Source organism: Chenopodium quinoa, unplaced genomic scaffold (genome assembly GCF_001683475.1).
Source record: "Chenopodium quinoa cultivar QQ74 unplaced genomic scaffold, ASM168347v1, whole genome shotgun sequence".
Taxonomy (NCBI): Eukaryota; Viridiplantae; Streptophyta; class Magnoliopsida; order Caryophyllales; family Amaranthaceae; genus Chenopodium; species Chenopodium quinoa.
Genome location: NW_018745177.1, coordinates 538,969 through 561,186, shown reverse-complemented (window position 1 = coordinate 561,186; position 22,218 = coordinate 538,969). Strand labels below are relative to the sequence as shown.

The 22,218-nt window shown below is 35.2% G+C and overlaps 2 protein-coding genes across 4 annotated transcripts; one reads left to right on the top strand and one right to left on the bottom strand.

The window, feature by feature from the left end:
* The first annotated feature begins 1,156 nt into the window (after positions 1-1,156).
* LOC110710875 (glycine-rich protein A3-like) lies at positions 1,157-3,558 on the top strand. Its single transcript, XM_021889221.1, has 3 exons — positions 1,157-1,299; positions 2,318-2,659; positions 2,758-3,558. Exons 2-3 carry the CDS (start codon positions 2,332-2,334, stop codon positions 3,063-3,065), a joined length of 636 nt encoding a protein of 211 aa, XP_021744913.1. The 5' UTR covers positions 1,157-1,299; positions 2,318-2,331; the 3' UTR covers positions 3,066-3,558.
* Positions 3,559-3,710: 152 nt separating this feature from the next.
* Positions 3,711-21,677, bottom strand: LOC110710874 (arabinosyltransferase XEG113-like). Of its 3 annotated transcripts, XM_021889220.1 has the most exons (14): positions 21,539-21,676; positions 21,222-21,493; positions 19,561-19,848; positions 16,912-17,117; positions 15,851-15,956; positions 14,064-14,320; positions 11,213-11,348; positions 10,415-10,509; positions 10,282-10,335; positions 8,235-8,348; positions 7,194-7,292; positions 6,991-7,110; positions 4,530-4,616; positions 3,711-4,435 (listed from the first exon to the last, which is right to left on the bottom strand). In XM_021889220.1, the coding sequence occupies exons 2-14, from the start codon at positions 21,388-21,390 to the stop codon at positions 4,268-4,270; spliced, it is 1,899 nt and encodes a 632-aa protein (XP_021744912.1). In that variant the 5' UTR covers positions 21,391-21,493; positions 21,539-21,676; the 3' UTR covers positions 3,711-4,267. The 3 variants fall into 3 exon arrangements, with proteins under 3 accessions (XP_021744912.1, XP_021744911.1, XP_021744910.1); XM_021889219.1 differs by having other exon boundaries at positions 19,561-19,803; positions 21,222-21,677; XM_021889218.1 differs by having other exon boundaries at positions 21,222-21,676.
* Positions 21,678-22,218: the final 541 nt, after the last annotated feature.

The following is a 22,218-nucleotide window of genomic DNA, read 5'->3' as shown; positions in this document are numbered from 1 at the left end:
ACAAAAGTACACTTTTTACTTCAACTATCAAATTCATATCCCATAGCTCTTTGATTGTGAGCAAAAGCAAGACACCCAAAGGTTCGAAATTCCGAATAGCCCTTTCATTATGGAACAATACCAAAGCGCAATATACCCTGCCAAGATGATATTTTTGCTGAAAAGATATTCACCAAAGATATTATCTCAACATTAATAAAGGAGCAAGAATAAAAAGAAGAGGATAAAAAAAATTGTGCACTTGTTCCAAAAAAAAATAAAATGTGCACACATATATGCTAAGCCCATACAAGTATATTTTAGGAAAATAATAGCCTAAATGTTAATCCTATTTGCAATCTATATTATTTACATATTGAGATAATCTAAATTTTAAAGTTTTCCTCTCGATTCCGGGAGATCTTGGATCGATTCTCACCCTGCGCTTGGGGCTCTCTAAACACCAAAGAAAAAAAAAAACATATTGAGATAATTTTTTAAAATTATTTGATTGTAAAGGTTACTCCCTCTATTTAAAAATAAATGGAAATAACCCGTTAAAATACTAGAGTAGCCATGCTTCACTTTGACTTTTACACTACATATACATCACTTTGGTTCTTCGATTTGCTTTATACTGTATATAAGATTAAAATCTAATCACGTGGGTACAATACTAATTAGAATTGTTTCAATGTATAATTTTCGAATATAAACTTTAGCAAATGCGCATCAAAATCGGACATTTATTTTGAAAAGAGAAAACGGGACAAAGTGAGGAATTTCACTATTAAATACTACTTCCTCCGTTTTTTTTTATTGCACCATGAGGGATTTTACGCTTGCCAATGCATTACTTTAGCTGTTAATATCTTCTATTATACTTTTGTAAAAATTATAAAAATTTGATATTTGAAAAGAAGATTTCGAGACGAATCTAACTAGATCTCTCATGACTATATTTTTTCTAATGGATAAATCACAAATGATGGTCAAAGAACATTAAGTGAATAGTGTCAAAGTCCAAATGGTGTAATAAAATAAAAACGGAGGAAGTATATAATTTAGATTTAGAAACGTATAATACACCCAAGTGTATAATAAAAATTGTCGACAAAGAACAATAACGTGGCGTGGCCCGTGTGAAGTGCGCGTTGAATTACCGCGTGGAATCGAATTCCCAAAGAAATGAAGAAAGGGTGATAATCATATTTATCTCTCTTTTATAAATATCCATTCTCCGTTCCTATTTCTTCTTCCTTCCTCTGTTTTCTCCTTTACTCAATTTTTTTCTCTTCTGATCAATCTCCGGTATCTCAGGTACGATTTCTCTATCCTCAAATCTTGTTATCTGCAATTTTTTATTTTTTTTAGTGGGTTTGTTTCATTTATTATTTTGTGCATATTTTTTTAAATATATTTGCGAGTTTTTGACTTTGATCAAAGCTCTTTTACAGATTTTCAATGCTGAGATCATGTATTTTGATATATTTTAGGGAACCCAGATTTCTTTCTTCCTTATTTTTATGATATTTATTGTTATTTATTTTTAATGAAATCCTGTGTTTGACTTATGATATTGATCTTTGATGTTAATTTTGTATATGATCATTATCTATTTGTTTGATCATATGAAATCTCAACTTAATTCTTCATATAAATTGTTGGATCATTTTCCCTAATTTTAGGGATTATTTGTTGATTACTTTCATGCATGCAATATCTCTTTGATTTTTTGTTTTATTTTTTGATGTGGGTGATTGCTCTTGAATGTGGATGGGAAAATTGATGAATTTTTTTGGGTAGAATTTTTGTTATAAATTCTCATTTAATTGGTGGGTTAGAAACACATCGACTCCTTCATGGTCGATTTTGCTTATTGAATCGAAAGAATGTGCAATTTGACTTAATTTTAGTTTTATATTATTGGTGTAATTGGAGCCACAATGATCAATGATGTAGATGGGATTCGATTCCAAGTCTTGGTGTCTCTTGGATACCACCTATAATGGCCTTAAAACTATGATCAACTATTTTAGTTGGCATCTATTGTTAGTCTCTTATTGTGCATGTTTTATGCTTGCTTGTATGTCTAAATGTCTAATTGTCTATAAACATCTATATATTATGTGCATTGGTTGAGTTGCTAAAATTTAGTTTAACAGTTGAAACCTTACTATTCTTTTCCCTAGTAGACTAGATTGGTGTTTCATGCAAAGATAATATACTTCATTTAACCGATTCAATGGTCTATTCTCGACATGTTTCATTGTGATTTGTGAATGGGATCTATTGCTTAATTAGTTGTTAGTTTTTGATTTTGTGTTCTATACTGTAGTGTATTGAAGCAACATGGGGGGTGGAAAAGACAACCACGACGAATCTGACAGAGGACTGTTCTCAAATCTTGCTCAGGGTCTGGCTGGTGGGCATGGTGGTCATGGAGGGTCTGGATATCCTCCAGGGCAATACCCTCCGCAACAAGGCGGCTACCCACCTCAAGGAGGCTACCCGCCTCAAGGTGGCTACCCACCGCAAGGCTACCCTCAACATGGTGGCGGCTACCCACCACAAGGCTATCCCCAACAAGGTGGCTACCCACCTCAAGGGTATCCTCCTGCTGGTTATCCAGGGGGTCACGGTTCACATCAATCTGGGGGTCATAGCTCACATCATGGAGGTATATATGCTTAAATTGCGGTGCTTGAGTTATACCTATTGATTGTTTTTTTCGCATTCTTATTTATTTAATATGTTGGTCTGGTTTTTTTTGTTCAGGTGGAGGCATGGGAGCCATGGGTGGAATGCTAGCTGGAGGTGCTGCAGCCGCTGCAGCTGCTTATGGAGCTCATAAATTGACACAAGGCTCTCATGGTTCTCATGGTGGTGGTCTTTTTGGTGGTTCCCACGGAGGCCACAGTGGCGCTCCTTTTGGTGGTGGTCACTTCGGTGGTGCCTATGGTCATCACGGAGGGAAGTTTAAGCATGGGAAGCATGGGAAGTTTAAGCACGGGAAGTTTGGCAAACATGGGAAGGGTCATGGTGGAATGTTCGGTGGTGGGAAGAAATTCAAGAAGTGGAAGTAATTCAGCTGTGCCCTTCTCAGCATACAAACCTAATAACTCTAATGGTTGATTAGCACAGCTTAGCTTTACTTATAGCTGTGGCTTATGTACCTCTTGTGCCCAAGGATAATTTTGGATGTAGTGTTATATTTCTTGTCTTGTATTTTTTTTATTTTTTTTTTCTTTTTTCTTTTGTGGCCTGACTCAGTTGTGTGGCATCCTCTTGACCATTGCAATATAGATATATACATAAATGGCGTATGTGTGGCTTGTCTTTCCTGTTTGCTGTTTTCTACTCTTATTTTCTGAGAGTAACATGGCAGGGCAGTCACAGATAAGCAAGAAATGTGAAGTATAGCAAAAGAAATGTTCTAGTGTGAAGGTCTCTTGTTTAGAAGAATTGCTGCCGAAAAAAAAAAAAAAAAAATCAGTTTGTTGCTTAGACCAAACTGATTTTTGTTGTTGATATGTCTATTATTGAATGGTTTAATCTAATTGAGTTTTGTTGTTGATATGTCTATTTTAGTTTATCAAATTATACGAAATTTATTTCTGTTCATTTCAACTATGATCAAATTGTATGCATACTTCTACTTTAAAAAATATTTGAATCCAAAAATGATCTTTTGATTAGCTTTATGTTGCTTAGACCAAACCAAAAACGTCTGAAGTACAAAATTTGTCTGTATTTCCAAAAATATCGTGGGATGCAGTTTTCTGCCCCAAACGCCAATTTATTCAGCTGTAAATTTGTTCATCAAGTTTGTGTGAGTTGCTTACACGTAAATGAAGGATACAACTTCATACAAAACCGTTTAAATTGAATAACAGACATGCCCAGATACAAACATTTTTACAGGTCACGATCTTTACCAAGATCATTGATTCAACAAAATTTCCTATAACAGTAATATCACATCCAGAATAGTAAAATAATTTCTTTGCCATACCCTAGAACAGGGCAGCACATATGCCTGAATTGCAGCAAAGCCATTAGCCCTACAGCAATAGTTGAAAATCTCTCAGTTGGAGATTGGTAGCACTGCCAATTGCTAGCAGCAATAATCAAAATGTCTCCCAGCTGGAGCTTGGAAGCACTGCCATTTACCAGTGGGCCTTGCACTGTAGAAGTCCTAATTTATGTCAGCTGATTACAAGATGTGCTTCTTGGTGTAATGCCTTTAAAGTTTACATATTGGAAGAGGAATGTACGGTCGAGGCAGTTATACAGGAGGGTGATCATCCTCTGGCCTTTGTGGTGGTAATGGTTTCCACCCAGGCTTTTCATCCCAATACATGTCATAATATATATGGCCTGGAGTGTTATTCATCACACAACACCATATGCCAACATATCGCTTAACTCGATTCTTGAACTTCCGTTCTCTCTCCTAAATGAGCATATTAACAAGTCAGCATTATAGGAACTAATGTAAGTTGTAGCAAGCATACAGACCTATAAAATATTTTGGGACGAAAACTTGCCTTGTCAGCAAACCCAAGGAAGGCATTTTGGATTGATAAGAAGTTTATAACCTTGATATTCTTGAATGAGGAGAACACTGTCTTGAACTATCAAACAGGTTAAACATAAGCTGATCAATTACATTGCCGAAGAGCTATAGTATAAACAAAATGCTACTAAAAGCAGCACACGCACCAGTGAACTAAACAAGCAAGCAAACACCTACTTAAAAAGTCCTTTAACCCCCACCCCACCCCCCCCCTCTTTTTTTTTCTTGAGTAAGATTGTGCCTTGGGGGAGGAGTGCATGTATTGGGAGTGATAAGGCCACAAGACTGAGGCTTAAAATGAACAATACGCATTATCTGCAATTTCCCTATTTTCTTCAACATTTGCCTCAAACACTGCCTAGCTCTAATGTAGTGTGGTGGACATAAGGCACACAACAGTAGTGCCACTAATCAAGAATAATGGAACAATACTTTTAGAATAACCTTCCTGTACTTTGATTATATTCACAAAAAGATATGAAATAAAAAAAGCACCAAGCAGACAGATCACCTCAATTTTTAAGCATGTTGGCACCTTAACTCTCATAATTCATCATGAAAATTAACACCATTTGTGAATATCCTTCCTGTACTTTGAGAACACTAAAAACAAGAAGATACCGAACATAAAAAGCACCAAGAAGACAGACAATCAAAACTTTCAAGCACGTTAACACTCAATCTCATTATTTATTTTGCAAACTAACAACAATCATTATTTTTTATGCTTCTTGCTTTGTATGTAACAAGCCTTAGCTAATGACAGGTAGCCAGAGGAGGTATATGTTAGTGAACAACCATTACTTACGCCTCTATTACATTAAGGATGAATTGTGAAAACAAGTCCTCTTATTTGAGGCTATGCATGAAATTGGAAATAGCAATCAAGATATATAAACAGAAGGTCTCAAGACAACTGGAAGAAAGAGTATGTTATGCATATTATCAAGGGATAAATTCCAACTTAAGAATAATACAAAACAGGGTAGCTAAGATAAAACTAGTTCTCTGAGGTTACAACATTGACAGAATGGCATTTTAGAAATGGTTCGGGACAGAGAGATGTTAGGAGAAGGACCACTATGGCTGTAAACAAGGCTAGTGGGGAAGGAGGCACAAATTAGATGACCATGCATCACCCATATCTTTGTCGAGGGTGGAATTTTCTGTCTGTCTGTCTGTCTACATCGTGACCAATTAAGGTATGCAACACAATTTGACGATGAAGAGTAACATCTGATAAAAATTAAAATCAGACGATTATAGGTTTTTTAAAGCACCACAATACCCACACTGATTTCACATACACACTAGCTTCTGCTACTGCTTTTTAGGGTCTGTTTGGCCAAGCTTTTAGAAAAAAAAACTTATGTTTCCTAAAAGTAGTTTTCTAGAAGCTGTTTCTAAAGAAACACTTTACAAAAATAGAAGTGTTTGGCTATAGAGTTGTAAAAGTATTTCTAAGAAACAGAAACAATTTTTAATGTTTGGCCTATAATTTGCAAGAGTTTTATGTCTTTATTAATATTTTTTAAAATATGTTTATTTATTTTTTAAAGGGATTTATTTATTATTATTGAGTAAAGAATAAAGTAGATTTCAATTAAACAATTTCATATATGCAAATATCTCCTCCCTGTTAGCCCACCATATTTTCCGACAACCCACATCCAAGAGCAGCGTATTTATTTACGTCAACACTGCCATTTACACAGAGCTTTAGCCTTTGGATCTAAAAATTCGAGTGGGACAAACAAAAATTGAAGGGACAATGACTACATGTACCTCAATTTTAATTGAGACATTAGAGGTGTGATGCAGACTTGCAGAGGTGAAAGAAGGGGGGAGATGTCTGATGGTTTGAAGAGAGAAGGCAGAGCTAATTATATTGGGTTTGTCTTTTTAATTAAAAGGTGTCATTTTCTACTTTCATGAGGGCATTATTGTCAGCGAAAATATCTAATTAAATGAGCAAAATAGCTCCGCGAGAAACAGTATTGAGAAGCTCCAAATTGGAGCTTCTGCTTCTAGGGGGGCAGGGAGCTCATTGCGCTTTTTGAGAAACAGAAACTAAGTCTCTATTTACCCTTGTTTGGCCCTTTTTCAGCTTCTTAGGTGTAGAAACACCACTCATCTGTTCTTGTCGTTTTCTTCTTCTAATACAATACCATATAGCCCTTCATTTATAGGGCTTCTTGTGTTGGGCTATTACTACTGGAGGTGGAGAAACTTTTAGAAAATAAATTCACCAGACGGGTTGCTGTTTGAAATGATGTCTTTAAGTTATCAGAAAAAGGTGCAGCTGATGTGAACATTTACAGTGACTAAATACTGTAATACGAAATATGTAAAGGCATATTGACAAGGCCATAATTACTTCAGACATATTAAAGATGGTTTATAAAAAAAACCGAACTATCATAAATGAGTACCGTTTCTTCGCTGCCATGTTTGGGAAATCTGAGCAGTCCGGCAGCACTAACATTTTTGGTAACATGGCAGTCTTTTGATCCCACTTGACAGAGATGCACATCAAGCCACGATTTTTTCACCTGCACAAAGAATTCCCGGTAAATGATCCTTTCACAAATGCAATACCTGTATGATAAATCACTCATGTCCTGTGCTAACGTACTTCTAGTGACAGTGCTGGATTGTCAAGGAAGGAGTATTCCCTGATATCAATATGTGGACCAAATTCTTGCTGTGACAAGTCTTGCAGCATCACGTTCACCTGCAAATAAATTATTCAAATAACAATGTCAATTGTCAAATACTTCGTATAACATACAAAAAAACACATGCAATATATCTGCAACCAGTTTCAACAATTAAGTTTTAAAGGCTGTAACATACACAGCTGATACAACATCATTTACAGTTCAAGTTTCACCTGTATAAAAAATGGAGAACACAAAGAGAAGAATGGGTTTACAAAGTCTCCCAGAAGAACCTTTTAATATTATAGTTCAAGAGAAGTTCTGTGAAGTGGGAAAATTTTAACCTCAAAAAGAAACACCCTACTTGACTTTTTTCTAACCTTCACAAGAATCAGAAACCTAACTAATTCTGATGGTACGTGCACTAAGTTTCAAGTTCTGTATGTAATATCTGAAATTGCCATGCAATTTAACAGATCATCTTGCAGCTAACAAAATAACCTTTACAATTAAAGACCTAGAGAGACAGAAGTAATTCACATTGAAACAGTATATACTGATGCAAGTCTTTCTGCAATATTGATTGTCAGATTCACAACCTTCTTAGTCTCTTTCCACTGGAGAGAAGGCAAGAGAAAAAGAATGGAAATTTATTCTCTCTTCTATTGGTCGTCATTGTTCAATATATTTTTATAATTAAAAATTAAAAAAAACCTTAATGTCTATTGAACCCTCCATCTACTTTCTTATAAAAAACTTCAACTACCACTAGTGAGTAAGCGATTCTCAGATGTAATGTAAAAGAGAATTGCAAATAGCTGAACAAGCATTTACAGGTTTTCTGTTGAAGATAAAAGTAAAGGAACTCCCTTTCAAATATACCAATATTTATTTTCCAGAATCCTTTTACTATAATATGAACTCTAAGGTTGAATAACAAAACTTTAAAGCCTCAGAGAGCACAACCATTGAAGCAGATGAGAAAAAGCTGAATGAATTTTCACCCTATGGTTTACCTCAAAAACATGATCCAGAGGGCATATAAAAGGTTGCCTTGTCATGGTACCCTCCAGGATACCAGGATGACCAAACCAAACCCTATCCAACCTGCACCATATTGGAGGCATGACCTATAAATCACAAGTAAATAAGATATCAACACATACATTCACAAGGCAATCCCAAATCTTGCTTTTCCAATTTCAAATGATGTCTTACATGCATACAGGAGGATTTACAAATTCTTATATTCAACTTTTTCAGATCTTAAAGATGCAACTCCATGTAAGACTAGAGGAATTACTAAACTAGGCAACAATATGCTGCAGACCTTCTTAATTATTAGAGTTTAGACAACTTTATGTACTCTAGGAATGCACAATATGCAATTTGAACACCATTCTACCCTCAAAAGATGGGGATCGTTCTTGTTCACAGTTAATATCAATAATTAGAGATTAAGAGGTATAGTGGTCATCAATAAAACAGAAGGCTTTGCAAAAGAATATGTAGAACTTGAGGTACTTTTTGAGTAAAATTCAATTCTTCCGGGGAAGAGGCCAAGAGGGTACACAAAGAGAAAGGAAGGTAAGCAGGTGAAAAGGGACTGATAAGTCTAATGGCTGGCAATTACTTGAGTGAAAATTCCTCGGCAAAAAAGTATCCCTTAACTTCCCTTTTACTTTATATACTCCTAATATATAGGAAAAATTAATTCAAATAATCCCACCTTTGGCCGGTTCACTGCTAATAATCCCACCTTTGGCGGGCATTCTCTTCTAATGAACCCTTATGACCGGTAACCTATTCTTTGGGTAAATTAAGGATTTAAAAAAAAAAAAAAGAAATTTCCTTGGCCACGCACCAGCCCCCCTTCCCTAACCACTTGTTCCCCCTTCTTCCAATAATCACCAAACACCACCAACAATAGATCCAATTCAGCCCCTACACACCACGCAATGATGCAATCCCTTTTCCCTCGTTGCTCCTTGCTCACTCACCAACAGTCACAAGTCACAACACCATCATCCAGCTCTTTTTCACCGGCCACCGTCAGTCCGTCACTCAACAACGCAGAAGCAACCAACAATCACCACAACACATCAGCAACTATGCCAGCGCAATTCAGCCACCTCGCAGTCCTTACACTCCAATCCGCCACCAAGCGGCAACAATTCGACCTCCAAATCACTCGCAGTCAGCGATTCGACCACATACAATCATAATTTCTACCTCTAATCCAGTAATTTGACACCAACAACTTCCATTGTTGCTCCAATTTAAACACCCAATATGCAGTTTTGTTAGTGACTGTGGGGCGTTTTGGGGTGGCGTTTTTCAAGGGTTAGGGAAGGTTGGGGCCGGGCGTCTCGGTGTATGGGAGGGCTGAAATGAAGCGTTTCAGAATGGTAGGGTGTTTCGGGGATGGGGGTGGCAGGGCTTTGGTGTTTTGGGGGTGGTGATGGTTGGGGTGGGTGGGGCCGGGCGTCTCGGTGTATGGGAGGGCTGAAATGAAGCGTTTCAGAATGGTAGGGTGTTTCGGGGATGGGGGTGGCAGGGCTTTGGTGTTTTGGGGGTGGTGATGGTTGGGGTGGGCATGGTTGGGATTTGGTGTTTCAGGGTCGTGGGTGGGGGTGGCTGGCTGCAGGGTGGGAGGGGTGGTCTGCCTAGCCGGAAAGAATGGAGGAAGGATGGGAAAAGGACAAAGAAGTATATATATATATATATATATATATATATATATATATATATATATATATATATATTTCAGCGAATTACAAAGTACCACATGGCATGTTAACCCATTATACTGGTTACCAACACGTCAGGAACCATTGAAAGAGAATGTACCTCAAAGGTGGGATTATTAAATAATAATCAAAAGGTAGGATTATTAATAGCGACCCGTCCAAAGGTGGGATTATGCATGATGTATGGCAATTGTAACAGTTTATAAACTATAAAGGAACGGAATCAAAGATTTATTTTGAATAGAGATGCATATTAACATTTAACAACCACAAAAGAATTACATTCACAAACAGTCAAATGCTTTGTTCTCACCAGGGTCCGATTTAGCAATGATGCAATAGCAAGTGCAGTTCGTATCTGCTTCATCTGAGAGGAAGCATATAAATATCATTGAGTAGATGTTATATATAATAGCGACTACAGACATCAGCAATTTATATCATACCTGATAATTAACGAGAGCAAAGTGTGACTCAACATTATGCTCTCCATCTAATAATAAGCTTCTCGGAATGGTCGGCTTAAATGACAAGAAACCTCCTGCATTGGATTCAACAGAGGTGGCAGATCATCTATGTTCCAAAATTCAAATAAAAAGCATAGAACTTATGCAAAGCCTGATAAATGAACATGAAAAATTGCTAAATCCCAAGTATTGTTAATTTTTCTTTAGTGTAATTTATTTATTTCTCCATGACAGAGGAATTACCATCTCTTTTAGTTGATTAAAAAGTCACTAATCATTCATGTTATTATTCTTCAAACATTTCTAGATTATATATTATTCAATTTACAATCATGAAGAGCAATACAGGAATTCTATCGGAGAAACCGATTACTCCAATAGAGTATGTTACAACCTTATAGTTTTGACTAAGAATGCAGGAAACCTATAGGGGTATAGATCCTAAAGAAAGCTTGTTAATTTTTTGAGAAGTTTCATTTTTGTATATTTTTTTTGACGGGATATTTCATATAATTCAATTGTAATTTGAATTAATGCACTTCACTGCCATTTAAAGGTCCACAGATCAAAGGGCCACAAGGAAAGTAAACATAAAACGTAATAAGGTCAATCACTATAAATTGGAGGGAACACATATAAGCAGGCGAGAAATGCATACAGTTTTGCTACCTTAAATAATACAGGATTATTGCTAACCATATATGAGAAGAAAAAGAGGAGGTACATGAAGTGGTTTTGCTAAATGAAATGAAGCACACATAATGGAATGTCAAGTACCTGGAGAGTTATAGTACTCCGGTGGATCATAAAATACCATGGCTTCTCGTAATCGATGACGCTTTCCTTCAGTACCAGCATATTGGAATGTGGTGTGCACTGCATAAGGCTCCAGTTTAAATTGTTGATACATGGCCTGTCAATCAGACATCACAATATAAATCACTCAAAATTATCCTTACATGATTCAGCTCAGAAGTTTAATTCGAAGTCGTGGACCAAGGTTAATAGTCCGCAAATCAGAAGCAATCTTATCCAAAGGGTTAAGAGCCTATCATATTCCATCTTGGAGTCCGTCGTCAATAACAGCCCACTTCAGTAATCTCTTCCAAAATCACCAAACAACTTATTACTAAATACTCATTAGCAAGTAAAAAAATTACTTCTACATCTACTTCTATCTACATTCAATAAATATGCTCCAGATACATACTCCTAGCCAGCATTCTATGTATTGGAATAGATCCTGGTAAAGATTTTATAAACGCTAAATGAAACCAAATCTCCATGTAATCTTTGACCTTCAGGAGAGCTACTTAGGTACAAGGTTCATAAAAGTGTACTACTCAGTGCACCTGAATCAAGCAAGAAGCAACTGTTGAGTTATATCTTTAAAAAGGGTACAGTGTTGACTTTCAAAATGTCCTGTCCCCTCATCCCCGCATAGTACCCAATGATGCTATATCACAAGCCTACACCAAAGGATCAAATGTCGTACAATTAAAGTCTAACAAGAGGCATCCAACAAAAGTTAGTATTTCTTAGAGTATAAATTAATTTTTTTTTTTTATTAGAGTACTATTAATTTATAGGTCTCAAGGGCTACATTAATGAGTTGCTCTTATCATTCCATAACCCAAACTCAAATAGTTTTATTAGTGGGAAGGCTCATTCTCCGAAGGACTCCTAAAATTTAATTTATATAGTTTACATTTATCCATGAGATTAGTTTTAGGAATATAATAGAAGACTTGTGTAGCAAGTAGGGATTTTTTTGTGATTTTACTCCCTCCCATGTAAACATACACCCTAATCAATCCACCAATCACCATAGACCTCCAAACCCAAAAGCCTCTCGTCTAAAGTATTAAAGCCACCAAAATAATCATCATAACACCGCCCAAAGGTACAAATATTATGCCTCTATAATAATCAGGGTCCAATGTCCTTCAATAAGCCCTTAAACCTCATGCATCACCCATTAATAAATCATCATTGATGCATCATATCTAACATATAAATCCAAAAGAAATAACCAGACTCTCATTGTAAGTATATACTTATCCCTTTTGATTGTTCCTTTTTAATAGTTAATTCTACACCAAACACATTAACATATGAAGCCTGTTCAGGCAATCTTCCCCATGTCTTCACAGAGTAAGTCTATCTAGTCCACGAGTTTTTCCTCAATTCATAAAGATACTTCTGTCTTAATCTTTTTCTAAAAAATTCTTCCTATAACAGAAGCATACCCCAAGCAAAAGGGCCCATCACATACTTTCAAGTACCCTCTTATTCCTTCGTGTCAAGGTTCCTAAAATTGTGATAATTCCGATAGAAACTGAAAATGGATAAAAAATGGTGTCCTTCAACATTCTAACCAAACTCATTCTTCTATATATGCTAAATTACTAATTGAGATCTAATTTCAAACTATTCTCCTAACAAAAGAGTAAAGATTAAAAAGGGTAAGGCACATGGGAGAACTTTCAAGTACTTCATCAACAGGCTAGTTCTGCATCAAAGCGACAGACGATCCAGAAAGAAAATCAAGACTTGACATCTTTTGTTTTTAGAGTGACAGCAAAGTAGCAAATTCATAACTCCTGGTTCAAGTATGCATTTGTGTACCATGTCCATGAGGCACTCTGCACTCAATAATAAGTTTTACCTGGTCTTCTGGAGTACAAATCTCCATCAAATTGCTTACTTGAACAAAAGCGAGGAGTGATTTTATAAAAGTTAATGACCCCATTTATTCACCTAGCAGAAGCTGAAAGAATGAAAGCATTACAATCTTGATCCCCTGCTCAATTGAAACCTTTCACGCCAGAGAAAAAACTGACCACGAAAGAATAAGCTTTTGTAAGGAATCTCAGCAGTATCGAGGGAGTCTCCTTAAAAAGCAGTCTCTTTTATGGCCAGCAGGGGCATGTAGGTCATTTCTTCCTTTTGTGGAAAGGGTGAAAGACTCGAAACAGATAGTGTTTCTAGCATAAATATGTATGGTGCTTGCTTATGCAATGAAAACAAATAACAAAATTTTGATAACTATCGTATTAGCCACAAAACATTTGTTGGTCCAGGCTTTCTGACAAATTTATGAGAACAATCTCAGCCCTCCTGCATTTGTGGCTAATAGCATGTAGGTCTATCTTAGTACATCCAGTTGCTTTTTAGTAGCAAGTTATGGGTTGAAAGGTGTTACAAGATGTGAATGCCTTCTGCAACTACACTGGCACCAGGTCACCAAGCTTACCAATAGCTTGCTCATAGAAGGTCTATTGATGAACTTGTGTTGGTAGTCAAAGGAGCCCATATACGTAAAATATTGTTCAGCAACTACAGGTTTTATTTGTTCTATGAACCCTTAACACTGTGCACGAACCTCTATTGTTAGTCCTGTTAAAATTCCAAATCCACGTAGGTTATTCACACAGATAGGAATGTAAGGCATGATCCCAACCACTCCCACACTCATTCATTATTAAAATCACCCAACTTGTATCTAAGAAGCTATTAAACTCTTCCTTCAAGGATCATCTCTTAATTTACCTGAATTACCTGTCTCTATATTACGAATTGACAATGTCACAATCTGCAAACAAAAAACTGAAAAAAAAAAGCGTACCTGAATAAAATAAGTATGTCCACTACAGAATATACTGGCAGGAAGGAGCCCGAGCTTAAGATTCCCATCATAAGCATAAACTAAACCACTTTCATCATCAACAGAGGGCCCAAGCTGCCTTCGTACAATATCATTAAACCCATTCTGATCCCATACCTTTTCATCAGCAAGAAGCAACTCTTTCCAATGTTTAGCCAACTTCTTTGAAGATTCTGTCGGTCTCCAGTGAAAGATCCCTATATTGTATGCACCACTAACTGTTTGACATATATAAACGATGAGTACCATACATATCAGACAAAGAATGTATCTATATGAATCTGTAGTTGTAAACAATGGTACATGTATTGTCATTTTTAGAAATAGGGCAACTGGGTAACCCACTAACATTGAGGAACTGGCTCATTGGTCATTAAAAACCGTAAAAACCCATTTAACTAAGAGGTCATTTACTAAGGCAAGATGCATACTAGCATAGTTATGTTTATAGTTAAAGCACCCTTAGATCAGGTTGACTTTTGCAATCAATTGAATCAGAACCTGCCTTTACAAGATCACTAGGACTTAACAGAAAACTACTTCCTTCGTCCCCAAACAAAAGTCCCATTTCACCTTCAACTATATCTTCATTCACTTTTCATCTTATTTATCTATTCACATATACCAGCATAAGTACATGGGTTGTTACTTTATTAGGCTAGGAGCCAGCTGGGTAGTCTATAGAGTATAGAGTTAATTGCATGCCGCTTCAAGAGCTCATATTGTGAATTATACCTTAAGTATAGAAATCATAATACACCTCTCTAAGACAAGAAATGGCACTGTTAGAGGACTTTAAAAAAAAAAAAAAAAAAAAAAAAGGCTTGGTACTTTTCACCTCAATAAGTTCAAACATAGGCCAAAAAGTTAAAAATAAGTGCTCACACAACTAAAACTAAAACAAGTTATGAGAATTGCATGAGTTAAGGACCAAAGAGTCCAAAAAACCTTGTGAATCATAATTAAAGCACATGTATATAACAAACGTACATACAAGGAAGACCCTAACAAATGTACATACAAGAACCTTGTGAATCATAATTAAAGCACATGTATTTGCAGTTACATATTATATGATCATCCCAGTATAAGGTGCCAAGATTTTCTGTTTTAGTCCTTTAGAGGACAGCTTAGATCACAGTAGTACCATCATAACTTAAAAAAACATACAACAGCCAAGGAATTTAGGTTGATAGGAGGCTGGTTGATCCAACTGATGATTCTTAGTAACAGAGGTGCCAGAAAATGATAAAGCTCAGAGGTAAATAGGAAAACACATTGGAATTATTGAGAAAAAGAAATACAAGGTCCAGAATTCAAGAAAAGCTGTTCCTGCTGCCACATATATACATATGAGATTAGTGGATATATTATTGTAATTAGAAACTGCAAAATGTACCTGATTTTTGCTATTAAGAATTTAGAATATTTTGGGCATGATAATTATTGCTTGCTCTGTTTCGCAAAAATTGCAACACCTTGACTAGCACACTTGCCAATACACATCCTTGATCATAGATGTTAGTTATCTATTAAGTAGTAAAGAATATAAAAGGTTGATATCATGAAAACATGATATATAACGACAATTTAATTAATAATATTTGCTTTTAGTAAATGAGTAAGAATATGTGGTCAAACTTAGTACTTCTAAAAAGTGCGCACAGAAAATAGTATTGCAATATTATTGAAATGGAGAAAGTAAGACATTATTCAGTTGACACTAAAACAGATACTAACAAGCTCACCTTGCTGCCAAGCATCCAACCTATCATCAACCACTGTTGGCACAACTTGATCAGTTGAAGTCAAAACATCTGCTTCAGGAAAACGAGCAAAATATGGAAGGGGGTTCTGTTACATAAACATTGAATGTTACCAAGGGGAAGATAATACATATTATAAAGAATGGCAAACCCAACCGATAAAACATCATAGATTTGTTGATAAACAAGCAAAGTAATAAGCATAAATGTGACATTGCAGTCTCAAATAATATTCATAAAATTTAATTCTATACATTCTAACAAGAAATAAAATGGTTAATTGTAGATATTCACGTCTTTACATTCACGTGAACTGATGAAAAATGCTGGAATAAAAACGAAGAACCCAATTAGGAGCATGATCACAACAAACACCATGTAATAATTTAATGGTTTGTCACCAAAATCTAAAATTATGCGTTTAATGAAGCAACCTAGAAAATAGTTTGGGGAGCTTGAATTTATAATGTTTCATGATTGTCACATTTGAGTTGTGTCATATAAATAAATAAATAACTACCAAGTAGAAGTCAAGGTCAAGTTTAGCATATTAAGTTGAATCTTACCATGCCACTTGAATTGGCTCTTGTTGTAGACCATGTTCAAAAAATAGTATAGTCCATAACTTAGAGATAATAAGCTATCCTTAAAAACTATAGACAACAACACATCCTTATCAAAAGTTTGACTTCTTTGACTATTGCAAAAGCAAGACAATCCAAGCCCCATCGTTGTAGTGGACTAGTGGTGGTAATGGGAGGAGGGAGAGGGGGGGAAGCAAGGCACTTGTACTCTGTCTATTGAACGATATCAACATCTATTACTTGGACACAACCGATCAAATCCTAAAAATGGTTCACATACAACTCTGAATAAAATAAACCTTAATTCTTCTTTTCCAGTAGCTGAAGTGCAGAACAATTAATTTTAGTACTGTAGCCCACATGAATCTAGAGCATCAATCTAATGAATGGGGCAAAAATATACAAAAACAATTCAACCCAAACATAAAAAAGGACATTAGAATAAGTGAAGAAGAGTACCTTCAACCAAACCATGTCCGTGTCACACATAAGTAATTCATAGCCAAACGGTAGAATAGAATCGATTAAAATAACCTTTTCTCTTCCCATTTTATGAAAAGTTGGTGATCCCCATCCCACATCTACAGTGCTCATGTGGCTTCCCATATCAAAAACTGGAATACCCTTCCAATACAACGCTTCCAACAGTTTAGTATCCATTGCACCTATATTAACAATATCCAAGTTACATAAGACCTCTATATACCTCCATACATGTACCTATTTCTGTTTTAGTTTTAGTTTATTAATTGAATCTATGATCAAGAATTAAAAATATTGATCTTCTTCATAGTATCCTGACAGTGATTTGTGACGAGGTAAAAAATGTCTTCTGTGACGTGTTCCATCCGCACACACCCCCCCCCTCCCCACCCCAACAGGCCAACACACATAGTTAACATTGATGAATAAACCATTTCCAAACATCAGTATATATTCAAACCAGCCTAAATATTCATAAAAGTTATTCCTGTTCCAATATTCCTAACTGCTTATGATTGAATGTCTGAATCCTTCACTAGATTCATGAAAAACTTAATTTATGACCTGTTTCATGCACAGGTTAAAATAGGAAAATGTGTGTGTTGATATACCTTTGCTTTATATGAAAAATTGTAAGTTTCCAATTCCACAAATATGTGGACTTTATTAGCTAATTCAATTAGCAATGTACTCCCTCCGTTCACAAATAATCTTCCTGAATTCAATTTAAGATGTACACAAAAAATCTTCCTAGCTTTATTTCTCTAACATTCTAAATCCACCCTACTATAGTTCTTATTATGTGTGTACAAACTTAAATGGAAGATTATTTGTGGACGAAGGGAGTACATAGATAAATGAAATTAACTACTCCGTATTGTAGTTTTTAATCATAGCATACTCTTTTATACTTTAATAATGAGTGATTGACCAACACTAGTAGATAGATTGTATCTTTTATATTTTACAATGCTTTGTAACTTCCTAAAGTGATTAATTTAGTTTTAGTTAAAGAAAAAGACACCTGGCATGAAAATACTTCAATAAAGTGATTAATCATACCATACTCTTTTTAATCATAGCATACTCTTTTATACTTCAATAATGAGTGATTGACTAATACTAGTAGATAGATTGTACATTTTATATTTTACAATGCTTTGTAACTTCCTAACGTGATTAATTTAGTTAAAGATAAAGACACCTAGCATGAACATGGGAAGCCAAGTTTAGGATATGGTTTTAGCATTATAGCATATGTGTTGTTAAGTATGGCCGCACCCATGATCAAGAGATAGATTCTACTTTACAAAGCCAAAGGAGGTTCACCATAAAACCAAATAGCAATAAGGGAGTAGCTCCTTAGCCTTGTAAAGTGATAAACTATCTCTTATTTTATTTATATAAGACACTCACATGTGACATTCGGGATAGAGCTATAAAATCTTCAACACTAACCCTCACATTTGAAGTCCCTTTTTTCACAGAGCTCACATGTGATGTTTCATAGGGCTGAAGCATGCTTTTAACTCACAACCTCACATGTAATATCCATTTAATTTGACCTCAACTAGACCAGAGGGTATAAGAAGGTTCACATCTAGGGTAGTTAGATATAAGCCACAAGAATACCCACCATCAAGAGAGAGTCCCCTTTACGAAACTGAAAGAAGTTCTACCTTAATATCATATGGAAATAAAGAGAGTAGCCTCTTGGCCTTACAAAGTGAAAAACACTCTACACTTTAATCAATGTGGGAAACTTGCATGTGTTGTTTGGGGATAGGGCTACACAAGCTCCAGCATATAGGTACCTAATACTACCTCCGTTTCTTTTTAGTTGACACGTATTCCTTTTTAGGAAGTTTTTCTTTAGTTGTCACGTTTCCTTTTGGGGTAACTTTTTTACCTTGCATTTACAAGCCACCCCACTTGCTTTTTCATTCTCTCTCACTCTCTCTCCTCTCCTTAATATATGTGCCTAAATCAAACGCATCAACTAAATAGAAACGGAGGAAGTAGATATTTAAATCCTATTAAAGCCAAAAAAAAAAAAAAAAAAAAAAAATTGAAAAGAAAAGAAGAGTTTCCATAAATATGTGAAATTTTATTTATTTAGAATGGTCTTCACTTAAAGTAACATAAATTCACTTAAGCATATATTTTTTGCATCAATAGAACTAAAAATACATCATCATTACATCAGTTTATTTTTTGCTTTGGGTCAAGAAAGACTAGAAAATGGTTCACTTACTAGTACTTAGTCTTATTTTAATAAATAGCAGATTAGTCAAAAGGGTATCTAAAAAGAACTCTAAGATTATAAGGATCAAGCAACACGTTGTACATTTGACCAGTGAAAGCTTTACATATAGCACCGGGGTATTTAAGATTAGTAAAAAAGAAATCATGAAATCCTTTAAGAATGCTTAATAGTGAGGCCAAATCAATAGCAGCGTAGCAGCCCACTTATTAAATAAGGATGGATGTATATTACATAGCAAAAAAAAAAAAAACACTGGAAGATTCTCTATAAGTAATTCCAGGTTTCAACAAAAGTATTCAAAATGATTTTGATCCAGAAACATGTTGTTCAAGCAAGAACTTGAGGTTGAAAGAACTCACCAACTAGGAGATTTGACAAACCCAAATCAGTCAAGTGTTTAACCCAAGTCAAAATAAAATCCATGAATGCATAGTTTCCAAATGTGACTATAATAACATTATCTTTCACTCTCTCACCCACCAAATCTTTCGTCAACCGGAAGGAATCCAAAGGTGGCATTTTCTTAGATTTAGGAGACTCCCATATAGGCTTCAAAGATGCGCTCTGAGGATTGACTGGAAAAACTGAACCCGTGCTTAAACCTGTCGGCAGAGAAGAGTTTGGTGCTTCTAGAGAAGAATCTCCTCCTGAAATATTCATAACACAGATATATCTAATTAAGTTATTAATTCACCTTTCATACAATTATTTGCTTTTTCATGAAAACATAGAGCACACAAAATATGGGTTAGATAGAAAAGATTTTTTTAAGGCACCCAAACCAAGGTAATCCACCCATTGTCACACAAATAGACTCCATTAGATGAGAATAAAATGTTTTTGGCTCAAATCTCCATAGAAGGTCTTCCCCAACCGGCTACCACCCACCCCCATCTCCTTCACCCTAAAAACAGTTTTCGTTATATTGAAATTTCTGACACCTCGCACCTGCCCAAAGATAGAGAATAAAGCCTTCACCTTAGACATTCAACGAAGTTATGCATGTTACTTATTTCTCTTGACTAAAGCAAACCTGTGTCATTTCTATGTACACAGTTACTCTCAACCTGGCCCTTTCTAAAAGCAAGGTCATTCATCTATTCTATCACTCACTTTTACAATCTGTGTATCATGAACAAAAACAAATTTAGAACATAGTGCCACTACACCATTCGGTTTCAGTTCAACATGCCTATCCAATTATCTATCTAATGTACAACATGAAAGCCTAGGTTTCTAAAACATACAGCGGGAATATTTCAAATTCTAGTAACTTTTTCCACATTATTGACTGACAATAGAACCACTAAAGTTCGAATATCTCTCCTTTACTCCAATTACCACCCTTTTTTACGTTCATCTCTCAATAAAGCATAGTCCAAAACAATACATCTGCATGATGATAAATTCACCACTGTAAAAATTACCATCACTCAAAACACGCTTAATACACATGAATTATACGTAAACAGAAGGTCAAGTGAATCCCTCTTCTAAAACAAAGTAACTATACAAGGGACTGAACCCCAACCAATAAACTTCTTCTAACAAGTCTTCTTCGATACAAGCTCATACGAGGCAGCCACAAACAAAGCATAGTCTAATTTTACAATCAAAGGGATGTTCGACAAGTACGACAACCAAAACCCAAAGCAAACACATCATCGAAATCTTATTATCGATGCATTCCTATACCTCAAATACCAAAATGCACCCCCTCATCACTCAATTCACTTATCCCAAATCAATCAAAATACATTCCTTAAAAGCATATCAATTAAAACTCCCTAATATCAATCTCTAATTCAAAAGATCACGAATAACACATTAACAGCATATTAATAATCACATCATATGAATACATTAATCTAACACATACTACACTCTAACCTCATCAAAGCACAAACATAACAAAATTGGAATGCATTAAATTCTTAATCTTAATATACACCAAAGTAATTCAAAAACTACAATGAGCTGATAAAATAAACCAAAAAAAAATCAAGATAAAGAAAATTACTTGAAGTTGAAGAGGAGAGAGAAATTCGAGCATCAGGAGAATCAGTCGAGTAAATGGCAGAGAATACATAGAATGAAGAGAAGATGACTCCGATGATCACAGTAGCATACATAGTAACAAATAATGGCTTCGATTTAGTAGCTTCTTGACATGGAATTTCCCACGCCATTTTTAAACTTTCTTCTTCAATCAACAAATCCAAATGATCAAAGATAGGTGTTTCTGTCCAGATTATTACTAGTATTGATTCAATTAGTTTTTGAAGTAGATTAGAAATGAGTTTGTGGTGATCATCGTGAAGAAATTGGGGAAGATCATCGGAAATTAGGGTTTGCTGAATTTTGGTTGATTTGTGAAGAAGAAGAACACGAAGAAAGATTGGTCGGAAAAGGTGTCTGAGATTAATTAGTGGAGTGAGTTTTTTTTTTTTTTTTTTGAAGAAGAGTGAGTGTGTTTTGTTGAAACGTAAAAATTAAAAAAAAAAGGAAAATGTGTGATAAATTAAATATAGTGTGGTTAGGTTGGTTGATTAATTTAGAATAACATTAAATTAGATCCTGCCCAAAACTACCAAATCAATGTTCAACAAGGTGGAGTAATAAAGAAATAATAATCTCATCAACTAACTATAAAGACTAGGAAATCAATGTTCAACAAGGTGGAGTAATAAAGAAATTACAATCTCATCAACTAACTACAAAGACTGCGAAATCAATGTCATATGGTCGTATTGGTACTTGTTAATTTGGGAAATTATGCCAGATTTGAGATTGAATAAAGATAAATTTTATTAAGAAAACTTCATCAAAACTATCTTTTATGCGGTGATGGCTTTAGGAATTAAGATAACAATATGAAATTAGACTCAATTAAAAACATGTAAAGCAATACATAAAGCATTATTATTTTTTGTCAACTAATTAAAATTTGAGTAATTAATTTATTTTAGACCCATCCTTTAACAACGAGGTGATCAGATCTCTACTTTTAAAAAAAA

Coding starts and splice junctions, on each gene's coding strand:
- LOC110710875 (XM_021889221.1), top strand. CDS start 2,332: ATGGGGGGTGGAAAAGACAACCACGACGAATCTGACAGAGGACTGTTC. Junction 2,660..2,757: donor TCATAGCTCACATCATGGAG/GTATATATGCTT, acceptor TTTTTTGTTCAG/GTGGAGGCATGGGAGCCATG.
- LOC110710874 (XM_021889218.1), bottom strand. CDS start 21,390: ATGGCGTGGGAAATTCCATGTCAAGAAGCTACTAAATCGAAGCCATTA. Junction 7,111..7,193: donor ATCCAGCACTGTCACTAGAA/GTACGTTAGCAC, acceptor TTCTTTGTGCAG/GTGAAAAAATCGTGGCTTGA. Junction 4,617..6,990: donor AACATGGCAGCGAAGAAACG/GTACTCATTTAT, acceptor CCTGTTTGATAG/TTCAAGACAGTGTTCTCCTC.